The following is a 19047-nucleotide window of genomic DNA, read 5'->3' as shown; positions in this document are numbered from 1 at the left end:
ACAATCTCCGTGGGATCGACCCTTACTCACGTAAGGTATTACTTGGACGACCCAGTGCACTTGCTGGTTAGTTGTGCGAAGTTGTAGTGATCACAATTTCATGCACCAGGTTTTAATTTAGGTTTCAAATTAATTTTAATTAGGACTATAAATAGGATTGAGATCCGCCCACGCGGGGAGTTCTCTTCTCCTAATTTTCATTCCACACTTTTACGCTTTTTCTCTACTAGAATTTTTTACATCATGAGCAACTAAACCTCCATTGTTAAGCTTAGTAGTTCTATTTACCTTAGTGGATTAATAATTATTTGTTCTTCTACTCTTGATTAATGCATTGATTATTGTTTAAGAATTAGTTTTGTTCTTCATCCTAAGGATTAGTGATTGTTGGGAAATAACTCTAATCTAACTTGAATTCTATTTGAATCTTGAAAAAGTTATATCATTAGAATTACTGCTTCAAACCAATTTCTCGCAACTCCTTAATTATCTGAACTTAATGTGGTACGTGACATATAACTGCATCATGCTTTTGGGTTCTTAGGATTTGTGTGGCTCATAAATCAAAATTTGAACTTAACCCTCTAATATAATTGAGTGATCAAATAATTGACGGTTGGTTGGATTAGAGGAGATTGGATTGCCTAGGAATAGGAATTTAATCACTTGGAGTTTGCCATAAACTTAATCATTGCATGATCAAGGTAGTTGACATTGAATATTAACCCAGATATTTAAACATCTCCAAAATCTTAACTCCACTCTCATATTTGTTTTCTCAACCATTTACTATTCGTTTTTATTAGTTTATTGCTTTTTATGCTATTTGACAATCAAAACTCTCATTTTAATATGTCTAACTAGAACAACTATAACCATTGCTTTCTTAGTCCATTAACCCTCGTGGGATCGACACTCGCACCGTGAGTTATTACTTGGTACGACCCGATGCACTTGTTGGTAAGTTGTAGTTAGAAATTTTGCACCAAGTTTTTGGCACCATTGCTGGGATTAACTATGACTAACAACTACTAGTTGATTAGTTGCCTAGATTAGACATTTTTCTTCGTTTCTAATTCTCGTTTTTTTATTTTATTCCCCTTTAATTTTTTCCCCTTTAGACTTTATTTGTTTTAATTCTTTTTCTTTTATTTTTGTGAGTTTCACTGGGATTCCCTTTACTGTAACATTGAGAATCCTACTTTTTTTTATCTCTAGTTGTTTATACAGAGAAAAAAGGATAAAGAGCCTCTTCTATACGAATCTGAGATTTGAAGAACTCTTCAGAGGCAAGGGGAACAAGCTAGAGCCCAATCAGTTCAAGAAATCTTTGGAGACGAGTCTGAGGAGGAAGCTAAACTCAGTATGGCTAATAATATTGAGAATCTTGTGGTAAATAACCCCCAACAATGCCTTGCCGGTTAGAAGAACTCTGGGGTCATATATTAATCCCAATCCCAGAAATTATTTGGGAAGCATTGTACCACTGATTGTACATGCCAATAACTTTGACTTAAAGTCTCAATTCATCTCTTTGGTTCAACAGAATTGTCAGTTCAGGGGAAGTCCGCAGGAGGACCCTAATCTATTCATATCCAATTTTCTGAGGATACGTGATATAGTAAAGATCAATGGGGTTCCTGCCAATGTCTACAGGTTGTTGTTATAACCCTTTTGCTGTGAGGGACCGAGCTAGTCAGTGGCATGAGACACAACCTAAGAAAAGTATAGCAACCTAGGCAGATTTTGTTGGTAAGTTTGTAACCAAATTTTTTCCAGCTCAAAGGTTGACTAAGTTGAGGACTGACATTCAGACATTTAGACAACTTGAAAGAGAGTCTCTCTATGAAGGTTGGGAGAGATACAAGGCTATGGTGAAAAAGTGCCCTCCGGACATGTTTGTGGGCTGGATACAATTACAGATTTTCTATGATGGTTTATCAGTGAGCATCTTTCTTATCTTTTCTTAGTGATTTAGATGTAGATTTGTTGAGTTTTTATGAGTTTTTGGTGTTTTAGACAATTATGGATGCTACTTTGAGTTGCACTATTATTCTATCTATTTCAGGTAAAATTCGAGCGAGTTTGACAGAGTTTTGCAGAAGAAAAAGGAGAAATTTGATTCTATCAAGTTGGTGCTAAATACCATGACTCGACGTTTAGCACCAGGTACCTGGTGGACGAAATTGTGATCACTGTTCTTTGATCTGATTCATTGTAATTGGATTTATTCAATAATTGTCCTTATTTGAAGTCACAACTCCGTTCAACTAACCAGCAAGTGTACTGGGTCGTCCAAGTAATAACCTTACGTGAGTAAGGGTCGAATCCACAGAGATTGTTGGTATGAAGCAAGCTATGGTCACCTTGTAAATCTCAGTTAGGGAGATTAAAGAGTAATTGTGATTATCATTAAATAAAAAGGAATAATAAAAGGGATAGAAATACTTATGCAGATTCATTGGTAGGAATTTCAGATAAGTGGAATGGAGATGCTGTAGAGCTCTCGGACGCCTGCTCTCCTATTGCTTCAATTCAATCCTGAGTTTACTCCTTTCCATGGCAAGCCTTGTATAGGGGTTCACCATCAGCTGTGGCTACTTTCAATCCTCACGGGGAAATATCCTATGCGGCTGTCACTCGCATAGCTAACCAGTCTGGAGGCATCACCCATGGTTGATAGCTACATCCCATCCTCGCAGTGAAAGCTAATGCACGCACTCTGTCACAGTACGGCCAATCACCGGTTGGTTCCCGCTCCTACTGGAATAGAATCCCTCTTTTGCGTTTGTCACTAACGCCCAGCAGGTTAAAGTTTGAAGCACGTCACAGTCATTCATGAACGGAATCCTACTCGGAATACCACAGACAAGGTGAGACCTTCCGGATTCCCAGGACCCTACTCGGAACACCACAGACAAGGTTGGACTTTCCGGATCCAGATGAATGCCGCCATCTATCTAGCTTATACCACGAAGATTCTGTTGGGGAATCTAAGAGATACACATTCAAGCTTGTGTTGCATGTAGAACGTAAGTGGTTGTCAATCACGCGCGCTCATGAGTGAGAATGATGATGAGAGTTATTAGCTCATCACACTCATCATGTTCTTGAGTACGAATGAATATCTTGGAATAAGAATAAGATAGAGAATTGAATAAAAGAAAATAGAACTTCATTAATCTTTGAGGTACAACAGAGCTCCACACCCTTAATCTATGGTGTGCAGAAACTCCACCGTTGAAAATACATAAGCAAGAGGTTCAGGCATGGCCGAATGGCCAGCCCCCTAAACGTGATCACTAGATCAAAATACAATCCAGGATGTCTAATACAATAGTAAGAGGTCCTATATATACTAGACTAGCTACTAGGGTTTACATGAGTAAGTAATTGATGCATAAATCCACTTCCGGGGCCCACTTGGTGTATGCTTGGGCTGAGCTTGATCTATCCACGAGCTGAGGCTTCTCTTGGAGTTGAATTTCGAGTTGTGATGTGCTTTGGGCGTTCAACTCCGGATTATGACGTTTTTCTGGCGTTTAACTCCAGAAAGGAGCGTGTACTTGGCGTTCAACGCCAGTTTGCGTCGTCATTCTTCGAATAAAGTATGGACTATTATATATTGCTGGAAAGCCCTGGATGTCTACTTTCCAACGCCGTTGAGAGCGCGCCATTTAGAGTTCTGTAGCTCCAGAAAATCCATTTCGAGTGCAGGGAGGTCAGATTCTAACAGCATCAGCAGTCCTTTTGTCAGCCTTTTTCAGAGTTTTGCTCAAATCCCTCAATTTCAGTCAGAATTTACCTGAAATCACAGAAAAACACACAAACTCATAGTAAAGTCCAGAAATGTGAATTTAACATAAAAACTAATGAAAACATCCCTAAAAGTAGCTTAAACTTACTAAAAACTATATAAAAACAATGCCAAAAAGCGTATAAATTATCCGCTCATCACAACACCAAACTTAAATTGTTGCTTGTCCCCAAGCAACTGAAAATCAAATAGGATAAAAAGAAGAGAATATACTATAAAATCCAAAATATCAATGAATATTAATTTAATTACATGAGCGGGACTTATAGCTTTTTGCTTCTGAACAGCTTTGGCACCTCACTTTTTCCTTTGTAGTTTAGAGGTATTGGCGTCTCTGGGGGAACTTAGAACTTGGGATAGTGTTATTGACTTTCCTAGTTAAGCATGTTGATTCTTGAACACAGCTACTTTATGAGTCTTGGCTGTGGCCCTAAGCACTTTGTCTTCCAGTATTACCACCGGATACACAAATGCCACAGACACATAACTGGGTGAACCTTTTCAGATTGTGACTTAGCTTTGCTAAAGTCCCCAATTAGTGGTGTCCAGAGCTCTTAAGCACACTCTTTAGCTTTAGATCACGACTTTAACCATTCAGTCTCAAGCTTTTCACTTGGACCTTCATGACACAAGCACATGGTTAGGGACAGCTTGATTTAGCCGCTTAGGCCTGGATTTTAATTCCTTGGGCCCTCCTATCCATTGATGCTCAAAGCCTTGGATCCTTGCTTTAAAATTTTCGCCACTTTTTTTTTTTTTTCACTGCTTTTTCTTGCTTCAAGAATCAATTTTCATGATGTTTTTCAGATCATCAATAACATTTCTCTTTGTTCATCATTCTTTCAAGAACCAACAATTTTAAACACTCATAAACAACAAGATCCAAAGACATATGCACTGTTCATTCATTCATTCAGAAAACAAAAGCATTGTCACCACATCAAAATAATTAAACTAAATTCAATAATAATTTCGAAAATTATGTACTTCTTGTTCTTTTGAATTAAAACATTTTTCTTTTAAGAGAGGTGAAGGACTAATGGAATTTATTTATAGCTTTAAGGCATGGTTACATACTAATGATCATGAAATAAAGACACAAAACATAGATAAACATAATAATTAAAAATCGAAAACAGAAAGAAATAAAGAACAAGGAATGAATCCACCTCTAGTGGTGTCTTCTTCTTGAAGGACCAATGATGTTCTTCAACTCTTCTATGTCCCTTCCTTGCCTTTGTTGCTCCTCCCTCATTGCTCTTTGATCTTCTCTTATTTCTTGAAGAGTGAGGGCGTGTTCATGGTGTTCCACCCTTAGTTGTTCCACATTATGGCTCAAATCTTCCAAGGAGGTGCTAAGTTGCTCCCAATAGTTGTTGGGAGGAAAGTGCATTCCATGAGGCATTTGTTGATGATGCACTTCCTCATGTTCTTCTTGAGGGCCGTGAGGAACTTCCCTTGTTTGCTCCATCCTTTTCTTGGTGATGGGCTTGTCTTCTTCAATGGAGACATCTCCATCTATGATAACTCCAGCTGAATAACATAGATGGCATATGAGGTGAGGGAATGCTAGCCGTGCCATGTATGAAGGCTTGTCAGCTATTTTGTAGAGTTCATTGGCTATGACTTCATGAACCTCTACTTCTTCACCAATCATGATGCTATGAACCATGATGGCCCGATCCACAGTAACTTCAGATCGGTTGCTTGTAGGGATGATGGATCTTTGAATGAACTCCAACCATCCTCTAGCTACAGGCTTGAGGTCCAGTCTTCTTAGTTGGACTGGCTTGCCTTTGGAGTCTACTCTCCATTGGGCGCCTTCCACACATATGTCCATAAGGACTTGGTCCAACCTTTGGTTAAAGTTGACCCTTCTTGTGTAGGGGTGTTCATCACCTTGCATCATAGGCAAATGAAACGCCAACCTCACATTTTCCGGACTGAAATCCAAGTATTTCCCCCTAACCATTGTGAGATAATTCTTTGGGCTTGGGTTCATACTTTGGTCATGGTTTCTAGTGATCCATGCATTGGCATAGAACTCTTGAACCATGAGAATTCCGACTTGTTGCATGGGGTTGGCTAAGACTTCCCAACCTCTTCTTTGAATTTCATGTCGGATCTCCGGATACTCATTTTTCTTGAGCTTGAAAGGGACCTCAGGGATCACCCTCTTCTTTGCCACAACATCATAGAAGTGGTCTTGATGGCTTTTGGAGATAAATCTCTCTTTCTCCCATGACTCGGAAGTGGAAGCTTTTGCTTTCCCTTTCCCTTTTCTTGAGGAAATTCCGGTCTTGGGTGCCATTGATGGTGAATGAAAATCAAAAAGCTTAGGCTTTTTACCACACCAAACTTAAAATTTGCTTGTCCCCAAGCAAAAAGAAAAGAAGAGTAGAAGAAGAAGAAGAAGAAAATATGGAGAGAGGGAGAAGAGAGGGTTCGGCTATGTGGGAGAATGTGGGTTTGAGTTGTGTGGAAATGTAAAAGAAAAGAAGGGTATTTATAGGGAGGGGGGAGGGTATAGGTTCGGCCATGTTGGGTGGGAAAGGGTGGGAAATTGAATTTGAAAGTAGTGGGGGTAGGTGGGGTGTATGGGGAAGAGGGTTTGATGTGCATGGTGAATGGGGTAATTGGGAAGAGGAATTGAGGTGATAGGTGAAGGTTTTTGGGAAGTGTGACATTGAGAATGAGATTTGGATTAGAAGAGTGTGATTAGGATTAAAAGGAATGTGGTAGGTGGGGATCCTGTGGGGTCCACAGATCCTGAGGTGAGGATCCTGTGGGGTCCACAGATCCTGAGGTGAAAACAAATACCATTCTTTCACCATATAGGCATGTAACATGCCTTGATGCATCATTCTGGCGTTCAAACGCCCATTGATGCTAGTTCTGGGCGTTAAACGCCCATGTTATGCACGTTTCTGGCGTTGAACGCCAGTTTCATGCTTGTTTCTGGCGTTCAGCGCCAGATTGTCCTCTGTGTGCGCATCCTGGCGTTAAACGCCAGGTTGTTGCTTGTTTTGGGCGTTCAACGCCAGAAAGATGCTCTGTTCTGGCGTTGAACGCCAGAAAGATGCTCCTTCTGGGCGTTGAACGCCAGCCCGTGCGTCCCCTGGGTGAAAAATTTTTTTCTTCTGTTTTTGACTCTGTTTTTAATTTTTTTTTTTGATTTTTTCGTGACTCCTCATGATCATGTACCTAATAAAACACAAAAATAACAAAGAAACAAAATAAAATAAAATTAGATAAATAAAATTGGGTTGCCTCCCAACAAGCGCTTCTTTAATGTCAATAGCTTGACAGTGGTTCTCATGGAACCACAAGGTGATCAGGTCAATTTAAGTGTGGTATTCCCAACACCAAACTTAGAGTTTGGATATGGGGTTTGAACACCAAACTTAGAGTTTGGTTGTGGCCTCACAACACCAAACTTAGAGTTTGACTGTGGGGGTTCTTCTTGACTCTGAACTGAGAGAAGCTCTTCATGCTTACTCTCTTTTGTCATAGAGGGATGGCCATGTGCTTGAAACACAAGGTAGTCCCCATTCAATTGAAGGACTAACTCACCTCTGTTGACATCTATCACAGCTCCTGCTGTGGCTAGGAAAGGTCTTCCTAGGATGATGCATTCATCATCTTCCTTCCTAGTATCTAGGATTATGAAATCAGTAGGGATGTAAAGGCCTTCAACTTTTACTAGCACGTCCTCTACTAATCCATAAGCTTGTCTTATGGACTTATCTGCCAATTGTAATGAGAACAAGGCAGGTTGTACCTCAATGATCCCCATCTTCTCCATTACAGAGAGTGGCATAAGATTTATCCCTGACCCCAGATCACATAGAGCTTTTTCAAAGCTCATGGTGCCAATGGTACAAGGTATTAAGAACTTGCCAGGATCTTGTTTCTTTTGAGGTAGAGTTTTCTGAATCCAAGTGTCTAGTTCACTAATGAGTAAGGGAGGTTTACTTTCCCAAGTCTCATTACCAAACAGTTTGGCATTCAGCTTCATGATAGCTCCTAAATATAGAGCAGCTTGCTCTCCAATCACATCTTCATCCTCTTCAGAGGATGAATATTCTTCAGAGCTCATGAATGGCAGAAGGAGATTTAATGGGATCTCTATGGTCTCTAGATGAGCCTCAGATTCCTCTGGATCCTTAATAGGAGACTCCTTCATGCTTGAAGGACGTCCCAGGAGGTCTTTCTCCTTAGGATTTTCGTCCTCCTCCTCCCTAGTGCATTTGGTCACTTTGATTAAATCAATGGCCTTGCACTCTCCTTTTGGATTCTCTTCTGTATTGCTTGGGAGAATACTGGGAGGAGTTTCAATAACTTTCTTACTCAGCTGGCCCACTTGTGCTTCCAGATTTCTAATGGAAGATCTGGTTTCATTCATGAAACTGAAAGTGGCCTTTGACAGATCAGAGACTATGTTGGCTAAATTAGAATTATTTTGTTCAGAGTTCTCTGTCTGTTGCTGAGAAGATGATGGATATGGCTTACTATTATTCAGCCTTGCACGTCCACCATTGTTAAAACCTTGATGGGGTTTTGTTGATCCTTCCAGGAGAAATTTGGATGATTTCTCCATGATGAATTATAGGTGTTTCCATAGGGTTCACCTAAGTAATTAACTTCTGCCATGGCAGGGTTTTCAGGATCATAAGCTTCTTCAGAAGCTACCTCTCTAGTACTATTGGATGCATGTTGCAATCCATTCAGATTCTGAGAGATCATGTTGACCTGTTGAGTCAACATTTTGTTCTGAGCCAATATGGCATTCAGAGCATCAATTTCAAGAACTCCTTCTTCTGAGGTACCCCATTGTTCACGGAATTCCTCTCAGAGGTGTACATGAACTGGTTGTTTGCAACCATGTCAATGAGTTCTTGAGCCTCTTCAGGCGTTTTCTTCAGGTGAATAGATCCACCTGCAGAGTGGTCCAATGACATTTTCGAAAATTCAGAGAGACCATAATAGAATATATCTAATATGGTCCATTCAGAAAACATGTCAGATGGACATCTCTTGGTCAGCTGCTTGTATCTTTCCCAAGCTTCATAGAGGGATTCACCATCTTTTTGTTTGAAGGTTTGAACATCCACTCTCAGCTTGCTCAGCTTTTGAGGAGGAAAGAACTTGTCTAAGAATGCAGTGACAAGCTTATCCCATGAGTCCAGGCTATCCTTGGGTTGTGAATCCAACCATACTCTAGCTCTGTCTCTTACAGCAAAAGGGAAAAGCAAGAGTCTGTAGACTTCAGGATTAACTCCATTTGTCTTTACAGTGTCACAGATCTGCAAGAACTCAGTTAAAAACTGATAGGGATCTTCAGATGGAAGCCCATAAAACTTGCAGTTTTGTTGCATTAAAGCAACTAGTTGAGGCTTAAGCTCAAAGTTATTGGCTCCAATGGCAGGAATGGAGATGCTTCTTCCATCAATCTTGGATGTTGGCTTTGTGAAGTCACCAAGCATTCTCCTTGCATTATTATCATTATTTTCGGCCATCTCTTCCTCTTGTTCGAAATTTTCTAAAAGGTTGCTTCCTGATTGTTGTAATTTAGCTTCTTTTAATTTTCTCTTCAGAGTCCTTTCAGGTTCTGGATCAACTTCAACAAGAGTGCCTTTGTCCCTGTTCCTGCTCATATGAAAGAAAAGGGAACACAAAAAAGAAAGAAGGAATCCTCTATGTCACAGTATAGAGATTCCTTTATGTTAGTAGAAAAAGAAAGGGGTAGAAGAAGAGGAATGGATTCGGATTTTTGATGAAGAGGGGTGAAGAGAAGTGTTAGTAATTAAATAATTAAATAGAAGAGGAAGAGAGAAGAGAAATTTCGAAAATAATTTTGAAAAGGAGTTAGTGATTTTCGAAAATTAGAGATAAAATGTAATTAAAATTAAAACATGAAACAATTAATTAATTAAAAAGAACTTTTTGAAAAAGAGAGAGATATTTTCGAAAAGAAGAGAGAAAAGTAGTTAGGTGGTTTTGAAAAAGATAAGAAACAAACAAAAAGTTAGTTAGTTGATTGAAAAAGATTTGAAATCAAATTTGAAAAAGATAAGAAGATAGTAAGTTAGATAAGATATTTTGAAATCAAATTTTGAAAAATATAAAATTTTTGAAAAAGATAAATTAAAAGACAAAAAGATTTTTAAGAAAAAGATATTTTGAAAAAGATTTGATTTTTAAGATGACTTAGCTAACAAGAAACTACAAGATAAGATTCTAGAACTTAAAGATTGAACCTTTCTTAACAAGAAAGTAACAAACTTCAAATTTTTGAACCAATCACATTAATTGTTAGCTAATTTTCGAAAATTATATATAAAAGATAAGAAAAAGATTTTGAAAATAATTTGAAAAATATTTTTGAAATTTTCGAAAATTATAAAGAAAATTGAAAAAGATATGATTTTGAAAAAGATTTTGAAAAGATAAGATTTTTAAAATTGAAATTTTGACTTGACTTGTAAGAAACAACTAATTTTGAAAATTTTTGACCAAGTCAACCCAAAATTTCGAAAATTTTGGAGGGAAATAAGGAAAAGATATTTTTGATTTTTAAATTTTTAAGGAAAAACACAAAAATGACCCAAAACATGAAAATTTTGGATCAAGACACAAGATGCATGCAAGAATGCTATGAATGTCAAGATGAACACCAAGAACACTTTGAAGATCATGATGAACATCAAGAACATATTTTTGAAAAATTTTTGATGCAAAGAAAACATGCAAGACACCAAACTTAGAAATTCTTAATGCATGGAAAATATGAATGCAAAAATGCACATGAAAAACAACAAACAACACAAAACAAGAAATCATCAAGATCAAACAAGAGGACTTATCAAGAACAACTTGAAGATCATGAAGAACACTATGAATGCATGAGATTTTCGAAAAAAAATGCAAGAAAAAATTTTAAAAGCATGCAATTGACACCAAACTTAAAAATTAACACAAGACTCAAACAAGAAACACAAAATATTTTGATTTTTATGATTTTCTAATTTTTTTGGATTTTTATTTAATATTTTCGAAAATAATGTGAAGAAAAACGAGAAATAAAAAGAAAAATTTTGAAAAAGATTTTTGAAAAGAAAATTACCTAATCTGAGCAACAAGATGAACCGTCAGTTGTCCATACTCGAACAATCCCCGGCAACGGCGCCAAAAACTTGGTGGACGAAATTGTGATCACTGTTCTTTGATCTGATTCATTGTAATTGGATTTATTCAATAATTGTCCTTATTTGAAGTCACAACTCCGTTCAACTAACCAGCAAGTGTACTGGGTCGTCCAAGTAATAACCTTACGTGAGTAAGGGTCGAATCCACAGAGATTGTTGGTATGAAGCAAGCTATGGTCACCTTGTAAATCTCAGTTAGGGAGATTAAAGAGTAATTGTGATTATCATTAAATAAAAAGGAATAATAAAAGGGATAGAAATACTTATGCAGATTCATTGGTAGGAATTTCAGATAAGTGGAATGGAGATGCTGTAGAGCTCTCGGACGCCTGCTCTCCTATTGCTTCAATTCAATCCTGAGTTTACTCCTTTCCATGGCAAGCCTTGTATAGGGGTTCACCATCAGCTGTGGCTACTTTCAATCCTCACGGGGAAATATCCTATGCGGCTGTCACTCGCATAGCTAACCAGTCTGGAGGCATCACCCATGGTTGATAGCTACATCCCATCCTCGCAGTGAAAGCTAATGCACGCACTCTGTCACAGTACGGCCAATCACCGGTTGGTTCCCGCTCCTACTGGAATAGAATCCCTCTTTTGCGTTTGTCACTAACGCCCAGCAGGTTAAAGTTTGAAGCACGTCACAGTCATTCATGAACGGAATCCTACTCGGAATACCACAGATAAGGTGAGACCTTCCGGATTCCCAGGACCCTACTCGGAACACCACAGACAAGGTTGGACTTTCCGGATCCAGATGAATGCCGCCATCTATCTAGCTTATACCACGAAGATTCTGTTGGGGAATCTAAGAGATACACATTCAAGCTTGTGTTGCATGTAGAACGTAAGTGGTTGTCAATCACGCGCGCTCATGAGTGAGAATGATGATGAGAGTTATTAGCTCATCACACTCATCATGTTCTTGAGTACGAATGAATATCTTGGAATAAGAATAAGATAGAGAATTGAATAAAAGAAAATAGAACTTCATTAATCTTTGAGGTACAGCAGAGCTCCACACCCTTAATCTATGGTGTGCAGAAACTCCACCGTTGAAAATACATAAGCAAGAGGTTCAGGCATGGCCGAATGGCCAGCCCCCTAAACGTGATCACTAGATCAAAATACAATCCAGGATGTCTAATACAATAGTAAGAGGTCCTATATATACTAGACTAGCTACTAGGGTTTACATGAGTAAGTAATTGATGCATAAATCCACTTCCGGGGCCCACTTGGTGTATGCTTGGGCTGAGCTTGATCTATCCACGAGCTGAGGCTTCTCTTGGAGTTGAATTTCGAGTTGTGATGTGCTTTGGGCGTTCAACTCCGGATTATGACGTTTTTCTGGCGTTTAACTCCAGAAAGGAGCGTGTACTTGGCGTTCAACGCCAGTTTGCGTCGTCATTCTTCGAATAAAGTATAGACTATTATATATTGCTGGAAAGCCCTGGATGTCTACTTTCCAACGCCGTTGAGAGCGCGCCATTTAGAGTTCTGTAGCTCCAGAAAATCCATTTCGAGTGCAGGGAGGTCAGATTCCAACAGCATCAGCAGTCCTTTTGTCAGCCTTTTTCAGAGTTTTGCTCAAATCCCTCAATTTCAGTCAGAATTTACCTGAAATCACAGAAAAACACACAAACTCATAGTAAAGTCCAGAAATGTGAATTTAACATAAAAACTAATGAAAACATCCCTAAAAGTAGCTTAAACTTACTAAAAACTATATAAAAACAATGCCAAAAAGCGTATAAATTATCCGCTCATCAGTACCTCGTAAAGTGTTCCAAGGTCCTGCACTGGTGGCGCTAAATGCCACTACCGAACGTTTAGTGCCAGGTGTCCAGAAATGCCAAGGATGCTCACTGTTTAGTAGTGCTAAATGCCACTGCTCGGCGTTTAGCGCCAGTAGTGCGTCGAACTGCTCCATGGAAGGCTTATTTTAGTTTTTAATTTAGGTTTTAGATTTTTTATTTTGTATCAATTAAGATTAGATATAAAAGGAGAAAAGATTCAACCTTTCGGGCTCTCTTCTCTTCTTCTTCCTCATTCTGCACTTTTACACTTAGAACTCACAGTTTTTCTCTGAGCCATGAGCAACTAAACCTTCATTATTAAGGTTAGGAGCTCTATTTATTTTGATGGATTAATACTATTGTCATTCTATTCTTAATCAATGAACTGGTTTAAATTCAAGGATTGATTTCGTTCTTCATCCCTAGAATTAGAGTATATTGAAAGATAACTCTTTTCCTAATTGAATTCTTGTTGAACCTTGGAAAAGTTAAATTACTTGAATAACAGCTTGAAATCAATTCCCCATAATTCTCTAATTATTTATATTTAACGTGATATATGACATATAATCATCTTGTGTTTGGGTACTTAGGATTTGTGTGACTCATAAACTAGAATTGAATTTACCTTCTAATTTGAATTACATGACAAAGGAATTGGTAGTTGATTGGATTAGAAGAGATTAAATTACTAAGAAATTAGAGTTTAATCACTTAAGGTTTGTTGTGAATTGAATCTTTGCATGATTAAGGTAAATGATAAGAATTGTTAATCCAGAAATTTAAACAACTCCAAAGCCTTAACTATTTTCTCATACTATTTTTACCGACAATTCATTGTTTGTTTCCTTGCATGCTTTAACTTCTGTTTTATGCTATTTGAATCCAAATCACTCAATTTAGCTTGTTTGACTAGCCTAATCACACAACTACTGTTGCTTGATCCATTAATCCTCGTGAGATTGACACTCACTCACCTGAGTTATTACTTGGTACAACCTGGTGCACTTTTCGGTTGGTTTGTGATTTTCAAAAATCCGCACCAAGTTTTTGGTGCCGTTACTGAGGATTAACTGTGATTGAAAACTACCCGTTGTTTGATTACCTAGATTAGATGTTTTCTTACTTTATTTTGCCTATTTTTCTCTTTTAATTTTCAAAAATTGTATGCTAATTCCCTTAGTTTTATTCATTTTAATTTTCCTATTTTTTTCTTCTAATTTCAAAAATTTCTACATTCTTTTATTTAGTTAATTTTATTTTACTTCTTTTACTTAGTTTACCTCACTGAGAATTCTCTTTACTCTAATGTAGAGATTTTTACTTTTTCTTATTTTTTTGTTTGTTTATGAGTAGGAACAGGGACAAGAAACCTCTTCTTGATTTTGATCCTGAGATTGAAAGGACCGTTAGAAGACGCCAACATTAGGCTAGAGCTTATAAAGCCGATGAAAGTCTCAAGGACAATTCTAAGAAAGAAATTGAAGAAATCATCATGGAGCCAAACAACAACCACAATGTTGCCATTCCTAATACTTCTAATGCTCCTAAACAAGCTAAGAGAACTCTTGGCTCCTACGCTGCTCCAAATTCCACTTTCTATGGCAATAGCATTGGTGTGCCTCTAATGAATGCTAACAATTTTGAGTTAAAACCTCAGCTCATTACTTTGGTGCAACAAAACTTTTAGTTTCATAGACTCCTGCAAGAAGATCCAATCTTGTTCATCTCTAATTTCCTATAGATTTGTGATACAGTAAAGACTAATGGAGTCCATCCTGATGTTTATCGGTTGTTGCTCTTTTCGTTTGCTGTACGGGACCAAGCCAAGTAATGGCTTGATATACAACCCAAGGAGTGCCTGGATATATAGGATAATGTGGTCAGCAGATTTTTCACTAAATTTTTCTACCTCAGTGGCTGACCAAGCTAAGGACCGATATTCAGACCTTCAGGCAACAAGAGGGTTAATCTCTCTATGAAGCTTGGGAGAGGTACAAGGTTATGCTCAGAAAGTGTCTTCCCGACATGTTTCTGAACTGGATACAGTTGCAGATCTTCTATGATGGGATTACTCAGGTTGCCAGGAGGAAAGGAGTCATGGAACTAGATGCTCTGGATACCATTCTTACTCAGAATAAAGCCATGTCTCAACAGATAAATGCCATTACTCAACACTTGGGTGGATTACAAATTTTAGCAATCAATACCCAAGATGCTTCTTATGACATGAGTGGTGAATTTCTTCAAGGTGAGAATTTTGATTATGGTCAATTTTCTTATGAACAGGTTAATTATATGGGCAATTCCTCCAGACCTACCAATAGTGATTCTTTCTCTATGACTTACAATTCGGGGTGGAGAAATCGCCCAAATTTTGGATGGGGAAATCAACCACAGAGACAACAGAATTTTAATAATAATCATGGCCATCATCTAGTTCTCAGAAATCTTCTGACTTGGAAGGTTTAGTTGTAGAACTCTCCAAGAATACTATTAGCTTTATGCAGAAAACTAGAGCTTCAATTAGGAATTTGGAGGCTCAGATGGATCAACTAGCCATATAAGTTGCTGAAATCGATAAGAGGTTCACCAATACCTTTCTTAGTAACGAAATTCCAAACCGAAGAGAGGAGTGCAAGGCCATCACCTTAGTAAGTGGACAAGTGGCAGGTATGGAAGCCCGGGTTACTGAGGAGCCGGTTGAAAAAGAAGCTCCGGAGGAAGTACAAGCCAAGGAGAAACACGCCCCTGATAGGCACCCTAACAACCCACCCTTTTCCATTTGATGTTGAGCAATACAAGGTGAAGTCTCCAATGCCTGAGTACAAGCCTAAAATTCCTTATCCTCAGAGGCTTCAAAAAAAAAACCAAGGACAAGCAGTTTTCAAAGTTCTTAGAAGTCTTCAGAAAGTTGCAAATTAATATTTCTTTTGTTGAGGTTTTGGAGAAAATGCCTCTCTATGTTAAATTCATGAAGGAGTTGCTATCCAAGAAGAGAACTTTAAAGGGAGATGAGATAATGGTCCTGACCAAGGAATGTAGTGCCATAATTCAGAGTAATTTGTCAAGGAAGATGCCAGATACAGGGAGCTTTCAAATTCCATGCACCATTAGGAGCATAACCTTTGAGAAAGCCTTGTATGATCTAGGAGCAAGTATCAATTTAATGTCCTTGTTTGTGATGGAGAAGTTACAAATCAAAAAGGAGCAACAAACAAGGATAGCATTACAAATGGCGGACAAATCTCTAAAATATGCACATGGAATAGTGGAGAATCTATTGGTCAAAGTAGGAAAGTTCTTCCTTCCATCCGACTTTATCATTCTTGATATGGGAGAGGATGACAATACTTCCATAATTCTAGGAAGACCATTTCTAGCAAATGGGAGGCTCTAATTGATGTAGAAAAGGGTGAATTAGTGCTTAGAGTGCATGAGGAGCAATTGGTCTTTCATGTTTTCAAAAATATGTGATAAACCACTATTTTATGGTTTATCTTGTGCTCAATTGAATGGCTTTTATCAAGTCTTTGCACACTTATTCATATAATTTTCATGGTTTTACATTTTCCTTCCTGATTTTGTGCTATGATTGAAAACATGTTTCGTTGGTCTTAATTTAGCTAATTTTAATCCTCTCTTATTACCATTCGATACCATGATATGTGTGTTAAGTGTTTTCAGAGATTACAGGGTAGGAATGGTTTAGAGGATAGAAAGAAAGCATGCAAAAGTGGAAGGAATACAAGAAGCTGAAGGAACTGTAAAGCTGCCAACCTGACCTCTTCACACTCAATCGCTCATAACTTGAGCTACAAAGATTCAAATGAGGCGGCTCAAGTTGCGTTAAAAAGCTAACATCCGAGGCTTCGAAATGATATATAATTTGCCATAGTATCCGTACAGATAGGCAACGCGCATGCATGCATCACGCGCACGCGTCGTTTTTGCGGAAATTCAGCGATCAGAAATTGCCCCCAGCGATTTCTAGGCTGTTTTTGACCCAGTTTTCGGCCCAGAAAATACAGATTAGCGGCTGCAGAGTGGGGGAATCATTCAAATTGGATTTTTATTCACATAATTTTAGTTCTCTAGGTTTTAGGATTTATGATTTCTCTTAGTTTTAGGTCTATTTCTCCTCCAATCCAGGTTCAATGTTCCTTTAATTTAGTTTCTCTTCTACTTTTATTTATTCTATTACTTTAATTTATGAATTCTCATGTTAGATTTGATTTCTTTTATTAATGCAATTTGAGGTATTTCAGATTTATTGCTTCTTTCTATTTAATGTTTTTATTTTGCGCCTTCCAAGTGTTTGATAAAATGCTTGGTAGGATTTTAAATTAGCTTTTTCTGTTCTTAGCTTAGATTGAGTGATTAGAGACTCTTGAATTGTCAAAATCTCTTGTTGGTTGGTGATTGAAACTAGCTAGTTGGCTTGAGATTCACTACTCTAATCTTTGATTAGGCCTTGTGAATTCAAGTTGATGTTCTTACTTGACTTACTTTCAATTGTTAGAGGTTAACTAAGTGATAGTAAAAGGCAATTACCATTCACAATTGACATTGATAATAAGGATAGGAATTCTGATTATCAATCCTTGCTAAGACTTTTCTTAATTATTATTTTGTTTCCTTGCCATTTTATTTTCTTGTTCCTTAATCCAAAACCCAAAAAGATACAATCCCATAACCAATAATAACTACACCTCCCTGCAATTCCTTGAGAGAAGACCCAAGGTTTAAATACTTCGGTTTATTTTTATTGAGTTTTCTTAAGTGACAAACAAGTTTTTGTATGAAAGGATTATTGTTAGTTTAGAAACTATAGTTGCAACGAGAATTTATTATTGGTTATTGTAAATATTTGCTTCTTGCTTGTTTGCCAGTTTTTGTTAGTTTTAAAACTTAGTTGCTTATTTTTACTAGTTTTTATTTTTATTTTCTTTAGCTACTATGAACTCTCACTCCTTTGGCTATGAGTCTGGTTACCATTGTGTTGCAGGAAGAGGAGATTACAATGAAAACATGCATCAAGGTTGGAACGACCAAAGAAGGGAGGCACCACAAGGATTTGATCAACCCTTTTGGCAATAAACTCCTCCAATGTGTTACAAGCAACAACCATTCTGTGATGCATATCAAGGCAATGGTTATGGTGGACCCTTCCGTGACAATCAACCCCCACCACACTATACCTATGAGCCCCTCCTCAACATAACTTTGAACCACCATACTCATAAGCTCCCTACTACCAAACACCCTCATATGATCCTAATCCTTATCCACCATACCAACCACCTTATGAGCCATATGAACCATATCTAGAACCACCCCAATTTCAACCCAATTACTCCCAAGAACCACCACCTCCATATACACCATGTCCATATCCATCAATTCAAGAGCATTATGATCCCAATTATGTTATTCAAGAGGAACAAGAGTCACGGGATCGTCTCAAGGACACACTGGATCAATTTCAAGCAGCCGTTCATCTATTGGAGCAAGTGGTAAGCCGAAAAGCACACGAAGCTTCCATAGCTAAAGAATCTCAACTGGAGAACAAGGAATTGAAGTGTGTTACGCAACAAGTGGACAAGATAGAGACTGTTGAACCGCCACATCCTTATTATGATGGACCACCCTCATATCATGAACCTTTCCTCCCAAATAATGAACCCTCTTATCCATCCCGATCTCCCATGGATGACACTATAAATGTTCTTCTTCCAGACGAAAGAGAGATACAAGGGACGACACAAGAGTTCCATGAGAATGTGCTAAATTTTTCGGCCGCCTTGGGCGAGTTAATAAGTCGATTAGCCTCCCAACAGCTGGACACTCAAGGAACTCCCATAGCTACATATGAAGAATCTAATGAAGCACGTAGCATGGAGGAGACACTAGAAACTCCAGTGGATAATGAGGAACGTGACTTTGTATTGGAACAAGTGGAGGAAGCCGTAATAGCTGAAGAGGAAGAAGTGGTTGAAGACTTGGGAGATGCATAACCTCCATGGGAAAGCCCAGTCATAGAGCCTCCTTCTAAGGTGTTTGATGTTGATGTTGAGGAAGGTGTACAACCTCCAAGGCATATCATGGTTGAAGACTTTGAAGAGGTTGATCAAGAGATGGAGATTAAAGAAGAAGAAGCACAGCCTCCCATGCCCTTGGTAGGCAACGAAGAAGAGACTGGATTGGAGGAAAACTACAAGAG

The 19047-nt window shown here is 38.1% G+C and overlaps 1 protein-coding gene across 1 annotated transcript; it reads left to right on the top strand.

Annotated features, from left to right (window-relative positions):
- The first annotated feature begins 15777 nt into the window (after nucleotides 1-15777).
- LOC130934480 (uncharacterized) lies at nucleotides 15778-16224 on the top strand. Its single transcript, XM_057864045.1, has one exon. It carries the CDS (start codon nucleotides 15778-15780, stop codon nucleotides 16222-16224), a length of 447 nt encoding a protein of 148 aa, XP_057720028.1.
- The last annotated feature ends 2823 nt before the right edge of the window (nucleotides 16225-19047 follow it).

The sequence above is a fragment of the Arachis stenosperma genome, chromosome 6, assembly GCF_014773155.1.
Source record: "Arachis stenosperma cultivar V10309 chromosome 6, arast.V10309.gnm1.PFL2, whole genome shotgun sequence".
In the NCBI taxonomy this organism is placed as follows: domain Eukaryota; kingdom Viridiplantae; phylum Streptophyta; class Magnoliopsida; order Fabales; family Fabaceae; genus Arachis; species Arachis stenosperma.
This window is presented reverse-complemented; position numbering and strand designations above follow the sequence as displayed.

Excerpts from the sequence above, each read along its gene's own strand:
- LOC130934480 (XM_057864045.1), top strand. The coding sequence starts at position 15,778 with ATGCCTCTCTATGTTAAATTCATGAAGGAGTTGCTATCCAAGAAGAGA.